Source organism: Eptesicus fuscus, chromosome 24 (genome assembly GCF_027574615.1).
Source record: "Eptesicus fuscus isolate TK198812 chromosome 24, DD_ASM_mEF_20220401, whole genome shotgun sequence".
Taxonomy (NCBI): domain Eukaryota; kingdom Metazoa; phylum Chordata; class Mammalia; order Chiroptera; family Vespertilionidae; genus Eptesicus; species Eptesicus fuscus.
In genome coordinates this window covers 12,076,533-12,093,990 of record NC_072496.1, presented here as the reverse complement: position 1 = coordinate 12,093,990, position 17,458 = coordinate 12,076,533, and the positions used below count along the sequence as shown (strand labels likewise).

The 17,458-nt window shown below is 44.1% G+C and overlaps 1 protein-coding gene across 1 annotated transcript; it reads right to left on the bottom strand.

The window, feature by feature from the left end:
- Positions 1 to 855: 855 nt before the first annotated feature.
- RGS13 (regulator of G protein signaling 13) lies at positions 856 to 16,200 on the bottom strand. Its single transcript, XM_008149832.3, has 6 exons — positions 16,028 to 16,200; positions 14,632 to 14,702; positions 12,577 to 12,645; positions 8,656 to 8,717; positions 2,799 to 2,965; positions 856 to 1,749 (listed from the first exon to the last, which is right to left on the bottom strand). Exons 3-6 carry the CDS (start codon positions 12,639 to 12,641, stop codon positions 1,564 to 1,566), a joined length of 480 nt encoding a protein of 159 aa, XP_008148054.1. The 5' UTR covers positions 12,642 to 12,645; positions 14,632 to 14,702; positions 16,028 to 16,200; the 3' UTR covers positions 856 to 1,563.
- Between the last annotated feature and the right edge of the window lie 1,258 nt (positions 16,201 to 17,458).

Here is a 17,458-nt window from a genome sequence, read left to right as displayed (position 1 = left end):
CGCCCCTACTGGAGATCAAGTCCGTACCCTAGGCATGTGCCCTGACCAGGTATCAAACCATTTTGTCCTGGTTCATACGTCAAAGCTCAACCACTGAGCCATACCAGCCAGGCTCAACAAAAATTTTCTCTTGCACAGCTAATTTTCTTTCTCAGAAATGAGCCCCCAAGTATGTATTCAGTGTTACAATAATACTCTGCTGCAGGAGAAGAATTCCATTTCTTTTTTTTTTTCATGTGCTATTGCATGGATTTCTAGGCGTTTTATAATAGTCATGCTATTGCAGTCAAATTTGAGACCCAAGAAACACATTTCATGGTAAAACTAAAGATCTTGAATCAGATTTTCCTGCAGTTAATTTTTTAGAAAAATGACTCGATATATTTTCTAGGTATTTTATTCATTAAAAGCATAGACTATTTGTTCATTTGTATGAAGTATTTTTCCTGTGCTTTGTGCTGAATATATGGAAACAGACATGAGTTCTTTCCTCTGGAATCTTCTGACAAGTTCTAAGCTACTATGATAGGACAGATTAAAAAATCTTTTAGTGGAAAAATAACGTTACTGTCTTTGAAAAAACCCCATGTTTATAACTTTTAAATTTATATTTGGATTTATTATCAGGCCCATGATGAATTCACATTGTGAAGAATAAAATATATGAAAGTATAGGAACTAAGTTTTCTACCCTTATACTAATAAAAGTATAGAACTACAGGAAGACATTAATACATTTTTAACAGCTTCGAATCATCAGGAATTTTTCACACGTAGAAGATATATGCAACATAGAAATTCAGTTATGAGCATAATGGTAGGAAAATTTTACAGGTAAAACATTTTTCAAGAATCCATCTTTAAAAAATACTTTTTATTGCTTTTTAGAGAGAGAGGAAGGGACAAGGGCCGAAAAATAGAAACATCAAAGTGAGAGAGAAACATTGATTGGCCGCCTCCTGCACTCACCCTCCTGGGGATTGAGCCCACAACCCGGGCATGTGCCCTGACCAGGAATTGAACCAGCAATTTTTTGGTGCACAGGACGATGCCCAACCAACTGAGCCACACCAGCCAGGGAAAGAACCCATCTTTTTGGTATCACTCATGGCATAACATAATTGATGGTACTGTGGGTACCAAGTTTATCTATTAATTAACATTATTAAGAGCACTCTATCATATGTTACATTCTGCTAGAGACACAACTTAGCTACAACCTTTGAAGGACTAATCTGTATATTGCGACAACAAAATTTCATTAATAAGAAAACTTCCATTAGTTGATGACCACAGTAAAAATGTTATAATATTGGCGTTGTGAAGGAAGACCGTCCTTTTTCGGAGCACTTCTTATGTATGCCATAAATTGTATTAGTCATGTGATCAGAGTTCTACAGTCCATCCCTTTGGAGATCTGTTTCCCTTTGGGAACTAGAACTCAATTTATAGTTCCTTTCCTTGTCCTTTATTCCTCCTCTTTTTCATTGTGTGTGTGTACGTTAGAAGAACTAAGCCAATACTCTCAATAGACTGCCTTCAGTTTAAGCTTCTGAGTGGTCGTCAGGAATTGTCATTGGGCTGAATATTCTTCAGAAGTTTCTGATACATCTCCGACTTGAGAAACCTGGGGTACGAGTCTCTCTCCATGTGCATATACACGATTCTTTGAGCCTCTTCAAAGCACGTTCGAGTGGGTTCTTGAATATTCCTGATGATGGTTTCTCTTGTCGAACTGTCAATGTTAATCTGAAAAGTGAAATTGCAGCAATGGGCGGGATTACAGGCGGAAAGATAATGCAAGAGTTGAATGTATTCCCCCCTCTCCTTTTCAGTGGACTAGGGTTATTTTGTTTGCAGTTTCATTGGTATCTCAAAAGACATAGGAGGTAAACTCGTGGCTTCTTTAAAAGTAAACATCCACCTCCACATCCCAGATCAAAATAACACGAGGCCCAAGACCCGGGAAATCGCAGAAACCATTGCTTACTTGGGAGGGTGCAAGTGGTTTGCTGGTGGAGTCTACAAACAAGGAAGTTTACCGGATGGAGAGCTTCCCTGAGGAAGAAAGGGAAGTTGGTGCTATTTTAAACTTGGCCTTCCTTAACAGGCAGGAATGTTGATTTAATGGGCTCTGCCCCGAAATGGGAAGAAGGTGAAGAGAAGTGGAGAAATAGAGAAGTGGTCATTTCAGTAAACCAAATATTTTCCAGATGAGAGTTTTAAGGAACAAGTCCTCAAAGGTAGGGCTGTCCTGGGTGAGAAGAATGTCATCTACCATCCTTCCCGCTTGTCCCCCTGATCAGAATTCTCGTTCCCCACTGTCTTCCCACCAAGAGGAGTCTCAGTGTGTCTGTTTCCCTCATGACTCTGTTTACTTCAGGCAGAGGTGCATGATGGGAAGTGATATCGATGTGAGGATTTGCCGGCTTTGCTGGGGGGCAGGGGCTGTGGAGGCACAGACTTTGCCCAGCACCATCGGGGATGTCAACGTGTCTATTGATGGTAACCGTAGTTCCTTCTAGCAAAGCCAATTCTTTGTAAATTACTCTCCTAGGGAATTAAAATCATTTAATAAGGAGAGGCTTGGGAGCCACATTGACCTAACTTGGAATCCCGATTTCCCCACTTTACCTCTGCGTGCACTTCTCTGACTCTCAGGATTCTTATCTGTAAAATGAGGTGGACAACCCTGACTTTACAGCATCCTTAGAGGTAAAGAGCCCGGTACCTCTGTGTGCCTGGTCAGCAGACATGAACACCCTGATTTCCATTTAGGGTCATTGTTGGCTAGGTACCTCTCTAGGGGACTGTGGCTGGATGTAGATCTTGTAAAGCTTCTTCGCCCGAGAAATTCTGCTCCATCGAAAGGCGATTTTCTTGTAGGTCTCACAGGCCATCCAGAATTGGATATTCTCATCGCTGTGCTCCAGTTTCAGGTATGCCGTATATACCACCGGCCCATCTAAAAGTAATGGAGACATCACTTATTTTCCTGGGTCAAAATCATTAACAACTCTGAAAAACAGATAATGCAATGTAAAAATAAAGTCTGGTCCAGCTGGTGTGGCTCAGTGGTTGAGTGTTGGACCTATGAACCAGGAGGTCATAGTTCGATTCCCAGTCAGGGCACATGCCAGGGTTGTGGGCTCGATCTCCAGTAGGGGGTGTGCAGGAGGCAGCCGATCAGTGATTCTGTCTCATCATTGATGCTTCTATCTCTCTCTCCCTCTCCCTTCCTCTCAAATATAGCAGTTGGTGCTCCTGGTGAAGAAATAGCTGAATGGATAGGCAAACCATTTCTGGTTTAACATGTGAAGGTGGAAGAAACAGAGTTCTGTGTTAACAAACAAAAAGCAACTTGATCTATTTTGTACTCAGAGGAATTTTTGACTGAGTGTTTCATCAGGAACGGGAAATAAGGACCTAAAATAAAGAAATGAGCTATGAAAGGGAAAAAAATGAGATACCAGCTAAAATCTGCAGATCCTGGAATGAGAGTTAACCAGCTACTTGGGTGGTTTGAGTGGATGAGTGGATGGGGGTAGGGAAGGGATTTGGAAACCAATGATTTTGTATCCCAAGTTTGGTTTATATTTGTATTTAGCTTAATTGTATAGTAGAATGTTTAGAGATGTTCATTCCAGAACCTGCCTGCGAATTACTGGGATGCTAATGCTGTGTGTTACTGTATGATAGCCTGGTGAAAGCTGACGTGGACAGGAACCCGTCTGATATTTCAGGTCTGATGACAGCATGTTCTACAGAATCCCGTCTTCGTTAGCCTAATGTGTACATGTTACCCCAGTTAGCGGCTGAAAACGCAAATGTATTAAAAGTGTTCCAGGAATCTGAGTAATTCTTAAAGTCAGCAAGGAATGGCTCAGTCTAGCGTTTCTATTGACACACACAAGTGAGTTACAAGCCTTTCCAAGTCCGGCTCTGAAGCCCTTTCTGACCTTTTCAAAGCGGCTCCTTCCCGGGTATTACGCTCAAGAGACCGTGGGTGATTCTTCTCGGGGAAAGTGAATCGGCATCAACAACAGACTCCGGCATTAAATTGAGAAGAGGGAAGAAAGAGTTCTATGTCATGCACAGTGTACGCCTTTTTCTTGAAAACCACACTGGTGCTTGGGGACTCTCTCGCGTGTTCTTTTTAAAGCAGTCACTGAAATTGGTGTTTCAGGGTGACACATGCCGGGATCTCGATGCAGATGGGGGTCCTGACGCTGCTCTGGGCTGAGTCAGAACAGTGACCCATCTATTCTTCCGGGGTTGTTTTCTGCTGGGCGGTCAAGCTCACCCCATCATTGAATCCTCAAGGTGGCCTGTGCCTCGGTCTTCAGAAATGTGTCTAAAGCAGTTTTAAATCCCTTTTATTTTCTGTCGGCACCACTGGGGATAATGAATTCCACAGTTCTACCAGCTTCTGTGTGATGTTTTTATAGCAAGTCTTCTGTTATATTGACATTCTCTGGGTTGGCTTCTGTGATATTAATCGTTCCTGGCTTTTCTCCTCATGTCTTTTTGCTCTGTTTTGATAAAAGTAGCTCAAAGTACTGTGGGTTGTTTTTAAATACAGAAAACTTCTAAAAAATAACCATTATTAACAATTTTTATATTTGCTTTTATTCTATAAAACCTTTGTTCATATTTAACTGCCTGTCTAACTAGTATTAATTCATTTACACAGATACACACACAAGTCAACCTCTTGGTATTAAACGATGAAAGCAATTTTGTATCACTCTTGAATATTTAATATCATGCAGCAAACACTTTTTCCCCTTTTGTTTTAATAGTCCACTGCAAAAAAAAACACAACAAAAAAAACCCCAAAAAAATAGTTGACTGCAGGGCTAAGCTCTGATATATACTGATTTACCTCACTGTTATTGACTATGTAGGTTGCTTCCCCATTTTAAGTTATAGATCATCCTACATTGAACATGTTGGTTTATAAATATTTGCATCTCCAATTATTTCCTTAAGATGACTTTAAAGGAGCTTAGGCATCTCAGTTTCTGGGAAAATTTCTCTGAACCTGCCACGTCCCTGTCAGTTGACACAAAGCACCTAGTACACACTTACTTTGATTACGTCTCACCGTATACCGCGGTCTACTGTATTTATTGGCTTACATCCATCACTTTCCCCCTCACCTCACCTGCACACCCTCACCCGCACACCCTCACCTGCACCCCCTCACCTGCACCCCCTCACCTGCACCCCCTCACCTGCACCCCCTCACCCGCACACCCTCACCCGCACACCCTCACCCGCACACCCCTCACCTGTACCCCCTCACCTGCACACCCTCATCCCCTCACCCGCACCCCCTCACCCGCATCCCTCACCCCCTCACCCCCTCACCCCCTCACCCACACCCTCTCACCCGCACCCCATCACCCACACACCCTCACCTGTACAAACTCACCCGCACACATTCATCCACCCTCACCCACACACCCTCACCCGCACACCCTCACCTGCACACCCTCACCCGCACACCCTCACCTGCACACCCTCACCTGCACCCCCTCACCCACTCACCCTCACCTGCACACCCTCACCCACACACCCTCACCCGCACACCCTCACCTACACCCCCTCACCCACACACCCTCACCCGCACCCCCTCACCCGCACACCCTCACCCGCACACCCTCACCCGCACACCCTCACCCGCACACCTTCACCCACCCTCACCCGCACACCCTCACCCGCACACCTTCACCCACCCTCACCCGCACACCCTCACCCGCACACCATCACCCACCCACACCCTCACCCCCTCACCCGCACCCCCTCACCCGCACACCCTCACCCGCACACCCTCACCCGCACACCCTCACCCGCACACCTTCACCCACCCTCACCCGCACACCCTCACCCGCACACCTTCACCCACTCTCACCCGCACACCCTCACCCGCACACCTTCACCCACTCTCACCCGCACCCTCTCACCCGCACCCCCTCACCCGCACACCCTCACCCGCACACCCTCACCCGCAAACCTTCACTCACCCTCACCTGCACACCCTCACCCGCACACCCTCACCCGCACACCCTCACCCGCACACCCTCACCCGCACACCCTCACCCGCACACCCTCACCCACACACCCTCACCCGCACACCCTTTGGGAACTGGGGCTGCACTTTCTTTATGGGCTGGTGCCCAGAGCCCACACACTGCCCAACACACAGCAGGTACCCGATCAGCGGATAAATGCCTGTCATTCTGGCCCCTGTGTCCCTCCTGTGTCTATCTTTTAAAATGACTCCCATGGGTTTTGAAAAGTGAAGCAGAGCCTAATTATTCAGCATCCAGAAAAGCACCAAAGACCAGAGGATTATTATACTTGGCACACGGTTACTTGTTGGTTTTCTGAGAGCGAGACAAAAAAAAAAAAATGTATTCATGGAAGAGTGGTGTCTCTGAATGGCCAGGTTCTGTTGTTGTTTTGTTTTGTTCCCCGCAAGGGGACAGAGGACATGAGAAATGAGCGAAGACGAAGGTGCTAAGTGGGAAAAGCTGAGGCACGGCTGTGGGTAATAGGAGGGTTGGGGGAGGAAACCATGGCAACAGCAGGGATGAGCGGGGAGCTGCCAATCAACACTGCGCAGCACGATCTCTCCCAGGGGAAGGGAGCTGGGAGGGGCTCTCCCTCCGCATCGGGATGCACACGAGGGGACCACAGTGTCTCGGTGATGCTGAATGTCCACCATAAGGAGGAAGGTGCCCACGCCAGCCGATGCAGCCCCCTGGCATGAACAGCACCCAGCAGTGTGATGGCCGTACACGTTTCAGCCTAGGGTGGCCACGGCTGTCGGCAGGGGCTGTGATAACTGAGAAAGGGGGAGAGTGTACAGGCTGCCCCAGGATGATTTGGACCAAAATGAAACGATCGATGCCTTCTAAGGTCATTCCCATCACCTAGAAGGCCCCAGGCTCCCGCAGGCAGGCTAACTCCTCCGGTTATTCCAAGGCACTCACCTCACAGACAGCTCAGGGCTTTCGGATCTGGGTTCTCCGCTGCTTGGCCTCTGCCCCAGGCCCCAGCGTGGCCGGCTGCTCCTCCTCTTTCAGCGCTTGGCTCACGTTTTGTCCCTTCTGACAGTTCTCCACTCCTCCAGTTGGATTGCCCTCTCATGCCCGGCTTTCTTTGTCCTGCAGCCTGGCTTTCCTTTGTCCAAGGCCATGGCCACTTTCTGGAATTAAGTTATTACCTAACTCATTTGCTTGGTTGTCTGTCTCCTCCCTCTAGGGGGAGCACAGGAGCTGAGCACAGTGACCTTGGCCTTGTTCACCCCAGTGTCGCGGGGCCTGCCAGGTCTGCCGGACACAGGGCCGGGCTGGATGAGTCATCCAAGGGCGTGCCTTATAGCTTTACTAAACTTCATTTTGTTTATATTAAACACACTTTGCTCAAATATCAGTGGGCGACCTCTATTCTCATCTTGTGAGATTTTGGCCAATCAGTATATGTAGGAGCCTTCTTTCTGTCTTTCTTCCTGACATTATACATTTGGATTATTTTTCAGTCTTGACATTTCCAGTATGAAGAACCCTTGGGTTATCTGGGATAGTTGGTCTCCTTGTCATTTCAAAGGCATATTTTTGTATCTTTTCTAGTCCTGCTGGGCTTAGCCATCAGAAATACCCATAGGATTTCCCCTCATTTTTCTTCTTAGCGGACACCTAACACTGGGATGGTATTTTTGGGCCTTGTTTGGTGTTTTGGTTCACCATCATTCCAGGAAAAGTCTTCAGTAATCCTCATATATTTTTTTTGTGTGAAGAGATGACTAATAGCTCAGACTACTTTGTTCTTTTCAGATTCATTTAAAAACTTACTACGACTTCTATGTTCATTTGAAGACAGTTCTTCCCTAAAATCTTTTGTTTGGAAGCTTGGAGTATCTCCTATCATCTGCAGACGTGCAAATTTCTCAGGGTACTTTCTGCTTAATCACTGTGGAGATTTTTCTTTATGAGACCAGTTTTCACACCGAATCCCTAGGATTCCTGCACAGCATGGACAGTTGACGTTGCTAAGAGGTTGCTAAACGCACTGACTGCCCACATGGGTGCATGTACTTCTTGGTATTTCTTGCCTTGAGCCCATGACTTTATCGCCCTCATATCCGCTGCTGTTATCTTGCATTTATACCATCTGAATGCTGAGACTTACATAGAACCGTATAAGGCTCACTTCCCTGAGACACTGATCCAGTTAAGAAATGAGCTCTGAGGCGTTTTAGAACATCACGACTCAAATGTATTCCTACTTTTGAAGGCACGAAGGGAAGCAAGTTGTTAATTAAAAAAAAAAAAAATTCTAACTTTAGCCGGCGATGGTGAGGCAGTGTATTTCAGTACGTTACTATTTAAGCATATTTTCCAAGGGATTTTACACATAGACTTGTGAGGAATAAATATTCACAGTGACTAATCTTGTTTTAATTAACGCCCAAGGAAATCATAGCGTTTGACACGACAGACTATTTTCAGGGTTTCCTTTTTTAACTGCGGCTGTTGCCACGTAGAAAGTGGCGAGAAGAGGGTCCACTGTCATCATCCAGGGTTCCCTTTCCCCTAAGAATGAAACCGACTAATTATTCAAAGATGACATATACATGATACTCACATTTTGTCGCCATCAACTTCTCAAAAGACTGGGCCCACTGTGACACTTCCTCTGAAGTAAGGCTTTGAAAAGAAACAAGAGGTGCTCATTGCACTAAGATATCTTCAAGGTTTGATACTATCTTGAAAGTAACACCAAAATATAATCACACGGCATCTGTGTGAGGTTTTGGATGGGAGTTTTACCTTCCTGTGATCTTTTCCATTTTATTTTTACTTCCTAAACGCTTAAAAGTTGTAAAACTTATAAAGGTATTATAAATTGGAAAATGTGATCAAATACATTTTTAAAATGGTAAAGAATTATCTGTAATAATAAAAGTGTAATATGTTAATTATATTGGATGTCCTTCTGGATGACCTTCCAGATGAAGCTGGGCTGCGAGGGAAGCCTGGGTCCTGGGTGCCAGAGGGAAGCCGGAGCCGGCAGCCGGGGGAAGGAAGGCCTACTCTTGTATGAATTTTGTGCATTGGGCCTCTAGTAGTCCTATAAAATTGGACTGAAGTTCCCAAATTGCCACTATCAATATTTTGATTTATTTCTTTTAACCTTTTTGTTGTGTGTGTGTGTGTTTAACCAAGAAGTAATCATACTATGCTTGTGTGTTTGTGTATACCTTATGCGTATGTGTGTGTGGGTGTTTCCGCATTGTGTGTGTGTGTGTATGTGTATATGTATGTATATATGTATGTATATATATATATATATAGTGTTCCAAAAATGTACACACACTTTGAATAATTATTAATTCCAATGGGTTAAATCTGAAAAGAAAGAAACACCAATTGAGCTAACAGAAAAAAGTGTGTATACATTTTTTGGGGCACCTTGTATATATATACATTAGAGGCCTGATGCATGAAATTTGTGCAAGAGTAGGCCTTCCTTCCCCCGGCTGCCGGCACCGGCTTCCCTCTGGCACCTGGGACCCGGGCTTAGTCCGGAAGGATGTCTGGAATGATGTCCAGTCTAATTAGCATATTGCCCTTTTATATATATATAAATATAAATTTTTATTATATATAGATATATATATTTATAACGACCTTTTTATATGTCTTCACAATTGTCTAAACAACAATTTATAGTGTTGTAATTTATAATCTTTTATATTCCCTACCATTTATCATGATTAAGGAGTGTTCTACAAGGGGCATTTCATAGTTTACATAATTCCCAGTAAACAGTTTGATTATTTCCCATTTTCACCCTTAAAACTCAACGTGGCCCAGCTGTGCGTAAGGCTTGCCACGTCCTCACAGTAAGAGTAACTCCTTAGGACGTTAGCAGAAGTGGGATCCAGTGGGCCAAAAGATGCACCTTTTTTAGGGTCTCGGTACAAATTGCCTAAGTGCTTGTAAAGGGTTAGGCATTGTATGCAGCAACGTGTTTGCCTGCTTACCTAATAGAATCTTAGTTTATCCATGTACCCTATTTGATTGCATTCATATAATAAAGTTATCTCATGTATAGATATATTGTCTATTTTATGCTATTATTTTGCTGAGGGGTTTAATTTTATTGCTGCAAATAACATGTCAACTTACATTTCACTTAAACAGTATTTAAAAAAAATTATCATTTAGAAAGTGTCTGTGAAAGACGCTGACTTGAAGGCTTTATTTCTGTTCGTTTTGGTGGGCTTTTGAGGTGACTTGGCAATGCTTCCATATCAGTCATCTTACTTTGCCTCTATTAAAATCCTCAGCGTGTTCATTGCCATTCAGCTTATGACCCATTCTTAAGGTCCCCGTTTTTAGTAGCTGCATAACCTGAAAGACAGCTGTGGACACGAGCTTCCACTGCCCCCGGACTAATTCTGGCCCAGTTAGCCCAGTAATTAGTATTAATGGAACAGCCAGTGGCTTTAGCAGGTACCTGATACCATGAAGGAAGATTAGTTAAAGAGGTTAAAAAATAACCTAGAACATGGAAAACTATTGGGAGTCCTTAAAAAAAAAGGTCAAATATGTTTTGTTTTCTAAAATTTTAGGTGCCTCTTGCCGGTATTAGATGGACTGTTTGCATCAGCCCGGAGGCTTAGCAGTGCACTGCTGTGAAGATTGCTTTAAAAGCCACATTTCCATGAAATGTATCTGACTCATTGTTCTTTTCTCTTATTAGAACTTGAGAGAAGCAGTTGCCTAAAACAACCCTGCCAACCCGGTGAAATGGGAAAGTGCTAGGCTGGGTATGCTGCCCTCTCCCCATTCTACCCGTTCCCGGCTTTTGGGAGAGACTAAATCTCCAGCATGGGCTCACCTGCCATCACTGTCATGGTTGAGCTTAAAATTTGGTGTTGCTAATAGTTGGACAGAAGAAGTCTTTGACTTCTCAGATTCCTGAGATTTATGGAGATAGACTATAATTGCAGAAATTATGGTTGTGGATAAAATTGTGAAATGACATCTCTTTTTGGTTTAAACCAGTGGTCGGCAAACTGCAGCTTGCGAGCCACATGTGGCTCGCGAGCTGCGGTTTGCCGCTCTGTTGACTAATGAGTTTGCCGACCACTGTCATATACTACCCTTTACCTCTTTGCACACAATATGCCACAATTGCCTAATTCTCACAGCTTCCAACTACACGGTAACATTTAGTCTAGCAGTGGTCAGCAGACTCATTAGTCAACAGAGCAGCAAACCGCGGCTCACGAGCTGCATGTGGCTCGAGAGCCGCAGTTTGCCGACCACTGGTTTAAACCCACTTTTTGCTTGTAAGTTTTTCTTAGTATCGCACAAGTTTTACACTGTCCCACGGCCATCTGGGTGTCCTCATCAGAACTGTTCTAAACACCTTTGCCCCTTCCACCCACCCTGATTTTTTAATCCTCACCCAAGGATATTTATTTCCCATTGATTTTTAGAGAGAGAGTGGAAAGGAGGGAGGGGGAGAGAGAGAGAGAGAGAGAGAGAGAGAGAGAGAGAGAGAGAGAGAGAGAGAACATCAATGTGAGAGAGACACATCGACTGGCTGCCTCCCACAGGGGCCCTGACCAGGGCCAGGGATGGAGCCTACAACTGAGGCATATGACCTTGACTGGAATCAAACCTGTGGCCCTTCAGTCTAGGGGTCAGTGCTCTGACCACAGAGCCAAACCGGCGAGGGCACCCACTCAGATTTTTAAAGAAAAGTTCTTTTTTGTGTCCCCCCTGCCCCCTTTCTTCTGGACAGAGAGGCTGACCGTGCCTGTCACTGCAGCAGCCACACCTGGTCTTATAACTCGCTGAGCTTGGCGTCTTCCTGCCTCCTCCACCCACACACGATAGCTTGCAAACATTTGGGGGCATTTTGCTGCTTCAGGGCATGAGCATGCATGCCAGGAGCTGTGGCCAGAACCGAGGTCTCCATGTGGGGTAGGTTAGGCACTCACGGTTAGCCCAACAGGGACCCTCCACCCAGGCCTTCTCTGAGCTGAGCAGATCCAATCACGTGGTTTTATACCTTTCTCAGGCCTTACACTTCCCATGTTGATACAGTCACAGTCCCCCCCCCCCCCATCACCTCCCCCCCCCCAATGTCAAGCAGACTTGGGAGCTTTGCAAGCATTTGGTTTCACCCCTAGTCTCACCTCTTCCACCTGGGGATGAAGATTTTCAGAACTCTGCAGGTGGAGGATTTGAGCCAGGAGCATTTTGGATCAAATAATTTCATTTTCAGATATTATGAAACTTAAAAAAATGTAAGAATGTTTATTCAGAATAGACTCCCTAAAAACATCTAACTTGCCGAATTCTCAAGTATGAACCATGAATAACGAAAACGGAACCTTGTGTAATAGAAGATTGGTCCTCTGGGGGAATCACTCGTGCGTGAACGCAGGTTTTACTTTCTGAACAAACTGTGTTAAGAGAGCAGTTGAAGTCATAGACCCCCGGTGAGATGCTTTAGCATGGCCTTCGAATGTAATGGCTTACTTACTTTGAAGGGAGCCTCTTCGATGCATTTCTGCACATCGTACACACCCAGCAAGTCCGCCTGCTCATTTTTCTGAAGAAAAACAGCAGCCACTGAGTATAATTTAGTCATTTAAAATAATTATATGTTAAGAGTGCATTTCTAAAGAGCACACAGAGTTACCACGTTTGAAGTTACTGGGCTACAGTCACTGGTCAGGGGTGAGGATGACAGGAGAACAGAAGGACTCATAACCATTATAGGGGAATGCGGGTGTTTCGAGTTGTGACTTGAGGACTCATCTGGCCCACCTGTCTGTCAAAGGGCTCGATCCCCAGTGTGGGGTGTGCAGGAGGCAGCCAGTCAATGATGTTTCTAGCTCTCCTTTTCCCTTCGCTAAAATCACTAATAATAATAATTATATATATATATAAAAGATTCCTCTTGTCTGTGATCACCTCCAAGAGGCCGATTACCCAACACCTCGCTGCTTATCTTCTAAGTAGGAGGGTGGCCAAGAGCTTCCTCTTTCAATGCCTTTCCTGTCAGTAGAACCATCATCCCTGTCCTCTGCTGGGCCTTGCCTCCTCCCCTGCCTACTGACCACCTGTGACCATCAGTCTTAGGCCTCGCTGTCTCTGTACTGACCTACTGCTGCTGCTGTGTGTGCACATTGGTGATCTCTGTACCTGAAATCCATGTCTATTTACAAGTTATCATGGTCTCTTTTATGGCTTTAATGGAATTGTTTAGCAAAGGCAGCAGAGTCTTAGTATTTGACGCCAACTTGGGTCAGAAGCACAGCAAAGGTAAAGCCATTTCAACCTGGCCAGTTTGGCTCAGTGGATAGAGCCTCGGCCTGTGGACTGAAGGGTTGTGTGTTCATTTCCAGCCAAGGGCACATACCTCGGTTGCAGGCTCATCTCTAGCCCTGGTCGGGTGTGCGGGGGAGACAACTAATTGATGTGTCTCGCTTACATTGATGCTCCCCCTCCCCGTTCCCCTCCTCCTCCCCCTCCCCCCCTCTCTAAAATCAATGGAAAAATATCCTCAGGTGAGGATTAACAACAACAAGAGAGTAATTTCCAAATGCACCAGAATTTCGGGGTCCCCACAGCTCCCGAGAGGTGACAGTATATTAAGATAATTCTGGGCCCTGACGCCAAATAGACACATGCCTGAGTTCCGGCGCTTAGCTGTGCAATCGTGGGCATAGCAATAAAAATTTTCCCATTTTTCCTTTCCCTTTCCCTTTCCCTAAAGTGGAACTGCAAAGATTAGAAAAGCACATGCAATAACTGTCTGTTCCAGTTAATCTGATGTTCATTCAGCTTCCGGCACTCCCTGTCATTCAGGAAATAGTTCCTAAGCTTTTTGTGTGCACGTGTGTGTGTGTGTGTGTGTGTGTGTGTGCGTGCATGTGTGTGTATGCACAGGAAATACACATTGTCAGACTGCATTTCTTCCTCTTTTTAAATTTCTATTGAGACCCTCCTACACTTACCCCGGTGGAGCTTACTCCTTCTTCAGCGTGCCAGCCTCCTCCCTGCCCTGCTCATTGTCCCTTTCCTCCATCACCCTGGTCCTACATTTCTGTTGTTCACAGACTATATTAGTGGTGGGAGTTCGAGCTTTAGAATGAGCTGGGTGTGCTCCCGGGGTTCAGGCACGTTGGGGTGCGTGAGTCCTCCTGAAGGGATGGAACTACCAGAAGGGCTTGTGTGGTCAGAAGAACTTGGGCCAAGGGATGAGAGGACAGCCCGGCCAGAGCGTCCCCTTGCGAACAATCACGTGAGGTGTCCCCTCTATAACGACGTTCTTTAGGATTAGGATTTGATTAACATATTCCATTGATAAACTCAAATTTGTTTGGTTTGTCATCAAATCCAATTAAGACCCTCTTCAGTTAAATTATACCCTTGGAATTAAAGCATACATGGTCATTTATTAGTAAAAATATGAATTAGCCTCAAATACTCCATTGGACTAAGGTTCTGTTTTGGCAAAAAGAGAGAGTTCCTTGTGAAAGGATGGTTGAGCTGATAGGATATAGAATTGATTTAAAATGGATGAACTCACCGAGCTTTGAGTCAACAATAATCATTTTTCTCTCACGGTGGTGGTATGATTTGTGGGAAACTTCCATGGACCTAAAAATAAAATAGTGACAAAACCAAACAAAAGGAGAAAAGGTTATTGTGTGCTTCCTGGAGAAGGCATTTTTGGCGGAGATTTCTATAAATACCCCGCCTTACATTTTCAGTAAAAGCCAGTAGTTTATTCACTTTGTAACTATTGGATGGTTATCCCTATATGTGATTTATTAACTCCTTATCTAGAAATTTATTTTATGGGTAGTTATTATAAAAATTACTATACTTTCAGTATGTGTGTTGCGTTCCTTATTCTTTAAATATTTTTTGTTTATCGAAGGTTAACATCATACATTAATTTGCCTATCTTTTTTATTTTTCAACATTCTCTTGCTAAAACTAGTGTGCATTTTTAGAATGTAAGTGTATTTAGAACCAGTTTAGGTCTCCATAATGATTTTTTCTCAGTGTTTCCTCCTGATTATTTTAAAGAAAGCATACATGTCATATAGAATTTAATTCTTAGAGTGGGATAAATGTATAAATGATGAATTGAGTTGGATATGTATCATGCCAGGAATAGATTCCAGTTCCCCCACCCATTATTTAAATGGAATCTTTCTCAAAGCACTATGAAAATATAAATGCATTTTCTTACATTGAGCCTTTTCACGCATTGAAATTTTTTTCCATCCTAATAGGCAATCGATTAATCCTTTCTGCAGTATCTGTATTTAAGTGTGTTTCTTTATATTATGATGTAGCATGCCACATAAAATTTAGAAAAACCTAGAGCAATTTACATTTGTGTGAGGTTTTGTTTGCCATGGCACACAAAATTCTTGCCTTTTGAAAAGCAAGTAATTTGGGTGTAGTTGTGCTTAGGCAAACATTAAGGAATGAAGAAATTCTGTAAAATCGAGATTAACAATGCTTCCTATAAACCTTTCAACGTGGGATCAATACCGCTAATTAACTGATGGAACTAATTTGGTAAAGGTATGATTTTCAAAAAAAAATCTAAAATATCTGACTGTATAACTTTATCGAAACCTACATACACATATACACACAAAACCCCCATAAAATGAAAGACCACACCTACCCTCCTCTAAAACTGTAATATTCCTTTACTGCCCAATTTAGAAGCTTCATTTGCACATGTGTGACCATAAATTTTTTTTTTTAAATTATTATTTGTTTTGTTTTAGGTATAGAAAGCCTAGGCCAGGACAACATACGTGTTCACTAGTCTGTTTTCCTTGGACGAAACCTGCTAACATTTCTCACAGCCCTGCCATTGAAGTAAAAAATCCACTAGCCATTGATACCAAGCTAATAGCGTTGTATCCGTCAACCACGTTAGAGACCCTCATACTTACAATGATACCCTGCAGAGTGGTCCGCCATGCTAACGTCCATTTCCTCTTTGCAGGATCCTTTGGAGATTAGGCTCTGCCATGCCGTGAGACAGCCGGCATTTTATTTTTCCCGGCATGGAAGAGCTTTGCTGCCTCTGCTCCCTTTGGGGGCCTCCGGTCTCTGCAGGACGGTCCTGTGCTTATAGAGGCCTCTATGCAAAGAGAGGCTGGGCTGCATATGGAAAGCAGCCCTGGGGCCCCCAGTGCGTGGCTGATAAAGAGGCTTTATCTCACAGCATCAGCCCATCTGATGTGTCACATGATTGGAAATCTTCAATGTACTAGTCAAACCTTTTCTCCCAAACAGCTCATTTTTTCCAGTTGTGGAAAATGTATAGCTTACAGTAAAACCTCCCTTTTAAAGCGCACAGGGAACTGACTACCCATCAGTAGGCTACCAGTACACATTTGCTATCAAATGATTAAGAACTGTTCAAGTCAGCCTGTCAGTTTATACAGATTACTAAGGACTACTAACAGTGGAAAGATCTAAGTAAGGAGGTCTCTGTCCTAGTCCAACCTTTCTAGTTGCTTCGGCAGGTCCTCAAGGGGCCGTTCCTGAACTCTCTGTTATACTCCAGTTTCTTAATATTATCTGTTAAAAACCTGGACTGAACACAGTGTTCCAGACCGGGACTAATGAATGCAAAGTATGATGAGATTGTTAGTGTTCTTGTCCTATATCTGATCCAACCGTGTGTGTGTGTGTGTGTGTGTGTGTGTGTGTGTGTGTGTGTTGAAATGCTAGAATAAATCAGTAGGAAAGAAGATGAGAATGTAATTGATGGAGGGTTTCTTAAAGTATTTTGGAGCCTAATGAGGTAGAAGGTGACCTTGACTTGTATTTCAGGGTTTGAGGTTCATACGTTTGGGACTAGAAAAGGCCGACAAGCTCAATAAAGCCTGCAGCTCGTTAGATGGTGCAGTGAGGGAAGGGCAGGAGTGGGATTCATTGGGAAGGACCCAGATTGTTTGCTGAATGCACTCAGGTTCATGGGTTTCTAGTTGTCCACTTCCTTCCCTGTCTCAGGACCTTTGGAACCTGTCCAGGCATCCTACCTGAGATTTAGGAATATTTCTTCTTTTTCATGGTTGGGTACAAGGATGCCTGTTTCAGCCCAGCTGGTGTGTCTCAGTGGTTGAGCCCCAACCTATGAACTAGGAGGTCACAGTTAAATTCCTGGTCAGGGCATGTTGCCTGAGTTGAGGGCTCCCCAGTAGGGGGCGGGCAGGAGGCAGCCGATCAGTGATTCTCATCATTGATGTTTATATTTCTCTCCCCTTCTCTCTGTAATCAATAAAAACATATTTTAAAAAAAGTTAAAGAAAAGAATGCCCGTTTCAGAGCTTGATTAACAGAATAAAACATGGGGTCTTTCTCTGGAGTGGACA